Source organism: Saccopteryx bilineata, chromosome 1 (genome assembly GCF_036850765.1).
Source record: "Saccopteryx bilineata isolate mSacBil1 chromosome 1, mSacBil1_pri_phased_curated, whole genome shotgun sequence".
NCBI classification, from domain to species: domain Eukaryota; kingdom Metazoa; phylum Chordata; class Mammalia; order Chiroptera; family Emballonuridae; genus Saccopteryx; species Saccopteryx bilineata.
In genome coordinates this window covers 275,606,930-275,616,493 of record NC_089490.1, presented here as the reverse complement: position 1 = coordinate 275,616,493, position 9,564 = coordinate 275,606,930, and the positions used below count along the sequence as shown (strand labels likewise).

The following is a 9,564-nucleotide window of genomic DNA, read 5'->3' as shown; positions in this document are numbered from 1 at the left end:
CCGCTCCACTTGCTTGTGGGAATCATTTTAATTCAATGGATTTTTGCAAAGACTATGGGTTCCTAAGACTCATCTCTTGTATTTCACTGCAGGTTGCTCTTATACTATTTGTAGTATTTGAAATATTAAAACTGTTATAATAAGTTAAATTATTTTTTTTTGTATTTTTCCTAAGCTGGAAATGGGGAGGCAGTCAGACAGACTTCCGCATGCACCCGACTGGGATCTACCCGGCACGCCCACCGGAGGGCGATGCTCTGCCCATCCGGGGCGTCGCTCTGTCACGACCAGAGCCACTCTAGCGCCTGGGGCAGAGGCCAAGGAGCTATCCCTAGCACCTGAGCCATCTTTTGCTCCAATGGAGCCTTGGCTGCGGGAGCGGAAGAGAGAGACAGAGAGGAAGGAGAGGGGGAGGGGTGGAGAAGCAGATGGGCGCTTCTCCTGTGTGCCCTGGCCGGGAATCGAACCCGGGACTTCTTCACACCAGGCCGACGCTCTACCACTGAGCCAACCGGCCAGGGCCAAGTTAAATATTTGAAATAGAAGTGTAGCCCACAATGATTGGATTCTTGAGGCAGGTGTCAGGTATGCATGATTTTATTTAAAATGTGTCCAGTAAGATTTTCCACTTGGGGTGAACATTTTCCTCTTCCCGCATACTATTATAAACAGCATTTCTTCATTTCATGGAGTTTCTTAGAAAGTTCTAAGTAACTTAATAAAAGAGAGAAATGAAACTGTGGGGAGATTAAATAACAGGAAGTTTATATCACAGCAGGGTGCTCAGGCATCCCAGCCTCGGGGGACACACAAGTGACTACAGGGTGAAGAATCAAACCCGGTCATGCAAACTGTCGTACGATCACTTGGTATCCTTTGGCAGTTCTGGCATTCCCTGTCACTAGCACACATGATAAAATGAGCCCGATGACTTCAGTGAGTGGAAAATTGTCTTTTGTTTTTGGTGGTAGGTTGACCAGCAGAGAGAAGACAGGAACAGAAACTCATTGTCGGAGCATCTCAGGACATGGGAAGAGACTGTCCGCATGTCACCACCCTTTGCTCTGCGCCCCAGGAAGCGCGCACCTGGCCTGCGCAAGGTTGTGTGCCGCTGTGGCTGCAGCAGCCCGCCTTTCACCTAAGGGTGCTGGTTTCTCTGTGGACACCATCCCATCAACATAGAGAGCACATAGAAACCAAGAGGGCAGTTGTTTTAAATCACTAGAACCTGGCAAGATTAAATTTTTGTTTTCATGAGCCAAAGGTCATAGCACAAATGAGGTCTACATGTTGTCACACAGGGCCACAGAAAGACTCGCCTTCAAGTGATGTTGCCCTGCCAGGAAGAGAGAGGGGGGGGGCACAGCAAACATGTACTGGTGATGCAGGGCGCTCCTACAGAACATAAACGGCACCACTGACATGGAAATGGTTTGAGCAGCGGGCGTTGAGTTTCCTGCCTGCTCTTTGGAGCTGCTGTCATGGAAAGAAGCTAAGGGCAATGTGACCGGGGTGGAGGGGCAGGTGGGCTGGGAAACATCACCATGTCAACATTTGTTCTAAAGTGACTTAGAGATGATCATTCATTTATGATCGAAACTTAATCCTGAACAGCATTTGCTCCCTCTTTCTCTCTGTAAACACATCTGTTCATAAATAACTTAAATGTCTCCTTGGCATTCAGGATTCAGTTCCGGCCGGAGTAAAAAAGAATGGAGGATGCTCAGCGTCGAGGAGGAGATGGCGGGTGTCTGTGTGTGAGGAGAGGCCGTGTAAGCCTCTGGCAACGCGGCAAGCATCAGCCATCAGAGACAGGCGGGGTGACCCAGCCGTACTTTTCATGCGTCTTCACCAAGCTCTTAAAGGTGGCTTCCGCTTCCTTGCGACTGAAGGACTTTTTTGACTTGCCGGCTTTTCTACAGATCCGCCCCTGTGTGAGAGGAAAAAGAAACCAGGTTAGAACTCTGGTAGGAATCCTGTTTCCCACCACCTTGGTTAAAACAGCCAAAGTTGTGGTTAATCCTTAACATCTGAATCAGGAGATTCAGGAGAGATACAGAGCATGACAAGCAGTCGGTGAGCTTCCAGAGGAGGGGAGAGGCACTTGGGCTGCTGTCTTCACAAACCCAGGGCATTGGCTTCCTCTGAACTTGCTCCTTCCACGGAGCTGGAGCACAGCCTCTGCCGGTTCCCCAGAGGGACGGCCAGTTCTATCAACGAGCGTTGGTTCAGAACCCAGCCTGCCGTCCCCAAGGCAGGCACTGTGCTAGCGCCCTTCTCTCCCACCAGCGCATGCCTTTTCTTATAGCTTTCCGTTCCTCTTCAATAACAGTAGAGATTGGTATATTTACATATAGATGAGCATATTTATAAATGCACACACACATTTTAAAAATCTGACTTTTTAAATTCAAGCTCAGGAATGATTAGTGAATTTCTTTGATATCACATCACGGGGGAGCAGGTGGAGCCATTTTCAAGGAGGGGAAAGTCAGTGCTCAAGTCCCAAGTGAAAGGATAAAGGTGAAGGGACAAGAATTCCTCACACAAGCTTGGGAGACGGATGAGGGCCCAGGGAGAGGGCCACACGCCACCTACAATGACCAGGTGTGTTATGGACTGAATATGGAACAGTTGGGTCTGCAGTAGACAAGGTCAGATTTATCTGAGAATGCACACTGAAGGTTCTAGACCACAAGAGAGAAGGAACCAGAAGAACCATTCATGTGACCATGTCTCAGGCCATCGCCACCCTTCCATTGAGCTCCCGTGAAATGAAGTTTATTTGGGCTCAGAGGGAAGGAGCAGACTGTAGTAGACAGTGAAGAGCCTGGGCAGCGCTGGACCCTCAATCAGACAGGGTTTTTGTCACTCCCATTATTCTTGCCTTAGTCATTCTTCACTACACCTTTTGATGGAAGAGCAACTGTAGCTTGCTCTTAGCCTCTTGGGCACACTTCTTTGCACTGAATATCCCCTACCCCTCCTAGAACACCCGCTGGCTGTTCTAAGTGAGTCATGCGTGCATTTTCTTGCTGAGATGGAAATACCCGCCCTGGACGGTTGGCTCAGTAGTAGAACATCGGCCCAGCGTGTGGAAGTCCTGGGTTTGATTCCTGATCAGGGCATAGAGGAGAAGCGTCCATCTGCTTCTCCACTCCTCCCCTCTAGCTTCTCTCTTCCCCTCATGCAGCCATGGCTTGGTTGGAGAGACTGGCCCTGGGTGCTGAGGATGGCTCTATGGCCTCTGCCTCAGGTGCTAAGAAGAGCTCAGTTGCTGAGCAAAGGAACAACGTCCCAGATGGGCAGAGCACCACCCCCAAGTGGGCTTGCTGCATGGATCCTGGTTGGGGCACAAGTGGGATTCTGTCTTTGCCTCCTTTCCTCTCACTGCAAGAAAAAAAAAGGAAAAATCCTCGAAAGTCTTGGTGAATTTCCTCTACCAGTAAACCAGTAAACGCACACACACTATTTCCAGTGTTCTCCTGTTGTTTATAAAGTTTTACTAAGAATTCTCTCTGAATGAGCCCTCTGCATTCCAGATATGTAATATTTTTGTTATAGCACACCAGCGAGCAGGTACTATCCGTGTCAAATGGCGACCTGAATCAGAGCCAAACCTCACTGGGCCACATTGCAAACCTGTCCCCTTGGACAGGCACTGAGGGCAGCAACCACTCAGGTTCTGCGTGGCAGGCGGGTTCCACCCAGTCTTAGCTTTCTCTGAATACCCACTGCTAACTATACTGGCCTCACACTCCACGGAGAAAGTAGCAGCTGATCACTAGAAACTGGGAAGGGAAAAGTGTCCCACATACTTAAATTCAGTGCTTATGTTTCCTTTCAACACTGGATACTCGAACCAGTGCCCCTGTGAGGAGTAAGAGATCCAGAGTTATAGCTGTTCTCTGTCCCCCTGACATCCCTGGATGAACCTGTCCACCCGTTGATCAAGGACAGCACTTTTCTAATCTGCTGCTTGATTCACCTCAAGTGAGCTGCTAAAAGAATGAAAGAAGACTGGAATAGAAGACAGGAAACTGCCACTTACTGGATTTTAGAAACTTCTCTGTGTCTCACCAGGATATGACTCCTACTTTCAATTTTTTCCCCTGTCACTTATATGGTGTAGTTACACATGATGAATGAAGGCCACCAAAAAGCAAATACATTTATCATCATCGTCATGGGCTAAGATAAAAAATCCAAAGTTACTTCATTAAACATATGCAGATGCATCTGTGTAGGAATATCGGCACCAGTTTCTACATGAGTAAGAACATATATTAAAGGCTATGTTTGTTTGTTTTTTCCATAAAATAAAAATTCTAACCACCTTTATGATTTTCTTCTATAATACTGAAAATTTATGGTGTGACTTGAGAATTCTGAACTAAAAGCAGCCAAATACAGGTTCATGATAATCTTGGAATAGTCTGTCCCTCTTGGCATGAACATACACACTGCCTATTCTTTTTGAAAGTCCCAATTGTTACAAAAAAACAATGGACAATACCGCAAATGAACAGACCACTCTTTGTGGCCTTTTCTTCCTGGGAAGAATTATGAACATAAAGCGCCAGCGCTCGGTCCATTCAGCAGCCAGGAGACAGAGCCTGCTGTCAGCCAGCGGAGGTCTCCACGCTGTCACCGCACCCAGCTGTCCACAAAGAACTCTGCTCTCCGCTCCTGTTTCCTACGCCCCACTTCACAGTTAACAGACACCATTTCACAGACTGCCTGCCCTCCACTGATTGGCTATTTAAGTATCACCCAGTGAGACACTGAGCTTGGAAATGACCACTTACATTTCCTGGCCCTGCCAGGGTGACTGAGTCTTTTGTGAAATGCCCTCAAGGTGCTCATTGTGCCAGGAAGGGGAGGATCACTCCATCCATCCCAGGCCCATAGCCATGCTGCTGTTGAACTGGTCTCAATTCTTCCTTCCATGGTCCAATCTCCTGGAGTCTGGACCTTGGGGAAACCTTCAGCCTAACTACTCTGACTCTGTGTCTTCCTCTATGAAGTGGAGACAATACCCGCTTCATGGTATCACTATGCATGTCAGATAAGATACTAAGTTTGAAAATACTTTGAGAATTTAAAGTATATACACTGAAGAACTATTTTCCTTATTCTCATAACATATGTATTTCTCACTTGTTTGTTTCCATTTAACTAATAATCAAAGAGCCTATTCTGGGCATTTTTGTTAGAATAACTCTTATTTGCCCTAAACTACCTACTTGTACTTAATGCTGAAAGACCTAGATGTGTCAATATACTCAACTCACTGTGCTCACACTGCTGTCATTAGGAAGTTAGAGAAATAAACACTCCTGAGCCACAGATCGTAATTGGAGAATTATAAACAACATAGGATTTTGCTTCAAGAACCTGAAAAATCTCACCATAATATGGATGCAGAACAGTGCTAATAAGAGTACAGCTCTCTGGGGCTGCATCTGTCAAACAAAACCATTAGTTGGTGCCTTGGCTTGACCTCTTTGGGGGCCATTCACAGTGGTAAACATGAAACATTCCTACACAGCTAATACATTTCCCCAAATTCAGGTTCTCAGTTCAGCCTACTGATTTTACAGGGTTTCCATTACCCAATGTGCACACTGAATTTCACTATGGCTCTGTCACTTCTGCATTTCTCTCATTAATTAACTAATTAATTAATTAATTAACTCATTCATTCATTCATTCATTCTGTTGTATGCTTAAAAGACAAAGTGATCTAGGCCCTTATTCTTGTGGGCTTAGAGTCCATTATAGGGAGATAATTGGGTATGTTGCAGCTGCTGAGACAGAAGATATAGATCAGGGCTTTTCAGCATCTGTACTATTGATGTCATGGATTAGAAAGTTTTTTGTTGTGGGTGAGGGGGCAGGGTGTCTTGTATATTGTAGGATGCTTAGGAGCACCCCCGGCCTCCACCCACTAGATGCTAGCAGCACCCCTTGAGTTATGACAACTAAATCGTCTCCAGACATTGCCAAGTGTCCCTTCAGAAGTAAATTTACCTGAGTAAATGGCCCAGAACAAGGATGAGTCAGTTCATTCTGTTTGTTTAGCACAGGGGTAGTCAACCTTTTTATACCTACCGCCCACTTTTGTATCTCTGTTAGTAGTAAAATTTTCTAACCGCCCACCGGTTCCACAGTAATGGTGATTTATAAAGTAGGGAAGTAACTTTATTTTATAAAATTTGTAAAGCAGAGTTACAGCAAGTTAAAGCATATAATAATAATTACCAAGTAATGTAGAATTTTCGCTAAGTTTGGCAGAATAAATCTTTATAAAACAACTTACCATAGTTAAATCTATCTTTTTATTTGTACTTTGGTTGCTCCACTACTGCCCACCATGAAAGCTGGAAGGCCCACTAGTGGGTGGTAGGGACCAGGTTGACTACCACTGGTTTAGCAGACAATAGCTACAAGTCTTCCTCATTAGGCACTGTGCTGGTTAGTGGGACTGCAGGGCTGCTTAAGGTGGAAATGATTCTGGTCCTCACACAGCTCTGAGTGGGGGATAAGGTCTAAGGGGGGAGGGGAGAAAAAGAAAGGTGGGAGGAGAAGTTGTGTCAGTTGTCTGTGCATCTAGAAAGATTTCTATGTACAAAGACACTTGAGCTGAGCATTGAAATATGAGTGGGTGTTTACCAGGACATGGTGGTGTGGTGTGAATAAGGGGTCCCAAATCAGAGATCGAAAAACCAGCTCTATATTTAGGGAGCGACACTTGATAAAGCTGGGAAACAGAGTATGTGTGTGCATGTGTGCATGTGCATGATTATGTGTTGGGGTGGGATTGCAGATTCAACAGATCTGGCTTCAAATCCCTGCTCCAACATCTCCTGGCTGTGTGACCTTGAGTTACTTAACCTCTCTGAATTTCAATTTCCTCATCTGTAAAATAAGCATAATAATAGTATTATATGACACTGGATTTTAATAAAGATTTAATATATTAAAGCATATGATACGCTTGGCAAAATGCCAGGTGGAGGGTGAACACAATAAACAGTGCATTTTATTTTTTAAGTTATCAGAGGGTCTTCTCCTTTGGCAAAGGTAGTTTCACTGTGTCCTCTTGAGAAATACACAAAATTTTCTTTTTTTTTTTTTTTTGGTAGATATTATGTCTTAGATTATTTGGTCACATAAATGTCTTCAGGAAAAGCCAATATTTGGAATTTATGTGGCTAATTTTTCAGCCTTTTCAATAATATCTATTTTAACAGACTGATACAAATACATTCATTCTGTGTTTCTCCTTTGACTAGATTTTCTTTCTTTTTTTCTTTGCTAACACAGCTTCATGTTATTATTGTGTTTCATTTACCTATGAATTACAGGCTTCTGCTCCTTGAAAAACAGAATTTCCAGACGAGTCATGTAAAGTCTTGAAGTTCCTTCACTCATTTCCTGGGCTGCACTACTGAGTAGTCATTTGTTTTCAAAGCCTTGGAAAGTTAATTGTTAGTCTAATCGCACTCACAAACCCTAACCCCTGCAACCTGAGTTTCAAACGCAGGTTGGGCTCCTTTCAGGCAGAGGAGACTTCCTGGAGGAGGTTGTTCAAGAGCAGAACTCAAAGGACATGTGGAATAACCCTACCAGAATGCAGGACGCCAGCAGGAGCACTGGGAATTGGTGTTCAGATGCTGCTTGAGGGAGAGAGAGGGAGGAGGCAGGCATGGGAGGTACACTATTAGTTCCTGGGCTGTCGAACAGAGTGTCATAATGGGTAGTTTCAAACAACAGAAATTTATGTTCTCAGGGCTCTGAAGGTCAGAAGTCCAAAACCAAGGTGTGAGCAGAGCTGCTTCAGGAGGCTCTGAGGGAGAATCTGTTCCACATCGCCCCCTGGCTTCTGGTGGTTTGTAGGCAACTGGCTTATAGACAAGTCACCCTGATCTCTGCCTTCATTTTCCCATGGCCTTCTCTCTATGTGTCTGTCTGTGTCAGATTTTCCTTTTTTTTTTTTTTACCAGGAACACCAATAATTGGGTTCATCTTAATCCAGGATGACTTCATCTGAACTTTACATCTGTAAAGATCCCAAATAAACGCACATTCACAGGCACAGGTGGGGGAAGGTTAGGACTTCAATATGTCCTTTTGGGGGACACAATTCTCCCCACTACAAGAGGTAAAGTGGATAGAAAGAGCTTCAACCCCCTTCTGCAGCATCTGGATTTCTCCTGCAAGTGGTAGAGCAGGGGTTTGGAACCTTTTTGGCTGAGAGAGCCACGAATGCCACATATTTTAAAATGTAATTCCGTGAGAGCCATATAACGACCCATGTACGTTATGCATTATCCAATAAAAATTTGGTGTTGTCCCAGAGGACAGCTGTGATTGGCTCCAGCCACTCGCAACCATGAATATGAGTGGTAGGAAATGAATGGATTGTAATACATGAGAATGTTTTATATTTTTAATGTTATTATTTATTTTATTAAATATTTGTCTGTGAGCCAGATGCAGCCATCAAAAGAGCCACATCTGGGTTGCGAGCCATAGGTTCCTGACCCCTGTGGTAGAGCATCAAGTCAGGCTCTTTTTGAATGAATCACTTTGGGGGAGGCATTAGGCTGGGGTTTTGGCAAGTTAGGTTATTGTCCCAGTCCAGAGAAGATGGGTGAAGGACTGGCCAGCAGCAGAGGCAAGGTGGGTGGAAAGGGGTGCAGTCCAGAGACAGTGATGGCTGCAGGGCTTGGGAAGAACCTCTTTGAGGGCAAGGAAGACTAAGACATACAGGTTTCTGACCCAGGAGAAAGTATATAAGTTTTTAGGATAAGATATTGAGTTCCTTTGGGTGGACTGGGCTTGGACTGTGTATCATAAATCCAGGCACATAAAGCAAGAAGCTATTGAACATAGTGCTTGGAGCTCTCATGTCACGGGAGATGGACACAGTTGAGGGTCCATAAAGAGAAATGCACGGGTCATGCATTTCCACTTGGCCCACTAGCTATGGGCTTTGAGCAAGTCATCCTCCCTGTGCCTCAGTCTCCACATCTGAATCATGTGCCCCTGACACCTGTGGTGTGGGGTGAGCCTTTGGAGAAGGAAAACTCACTGGTCTGGTGTGCAGGGTGCTCAGCAGGCACAGTGGTGGGGCAACCAGTGACACAGGACAACTTGCGGGTGACGCTGCCTTAGAAGATGCTCCAGAAAGAAACCTGGGGAGCCAGTGGGAGGGGTCAGGCCAGTGAAGAAACAGAAAGCCATGGGTGCAGGGGCTGGGCCAGGCAAGGGGCATCATGGAGGGCGCGGGTGAGGGTCCGAGCATAGTGCCCGAAAAGCACTAGTGCCAGCCCTTAGGAGGAAATAGCCCTCTCAGAGGTATGATGCTTGGTTGATTTATAATAAAATCAGAGCTTTATAAACTCTTCTTGACCTTATTTTTTTAAAGCAATCTCTTGTATATTAAAGAAAAATCTGGTTCTTTAGAAAAGTGCAGCTTAATAATAAAAATGTCCCAAGACAGCAATCTGTATTTTCCACAGATTTTAAGTGTGTGCCACCCAACAGCCCTTGTGT

At 45.2% G+C, this 9,564-nt stretch overlaps 1 protein-coding gene across 1 annotated transcript in view; it reads right to left on the bottom strand.

The window, feature by feature from the left end:
* Nucleotides 1-567: 567 nt before the first annotated feature.
* Nucleotides 568-9,564, bottom strand: part of UBE2QL1 (ubiquitin conjugating enzyme E2 QL1) — a 47,947-nt gene continuing 38,950 nt past the window's right edge. Inside the window, exon 2 of the mRNA XM_066243423.1 lies at nt 568-1,930. Coding sequence (XP_066099520.1) covers nt 1,799-1,930 — 132 coding nt within the window. The 3' untranslated portion in view covers nt 568-1,798. The remainder of the gene's footprint in view (nt 1,931-9,564) is intronic.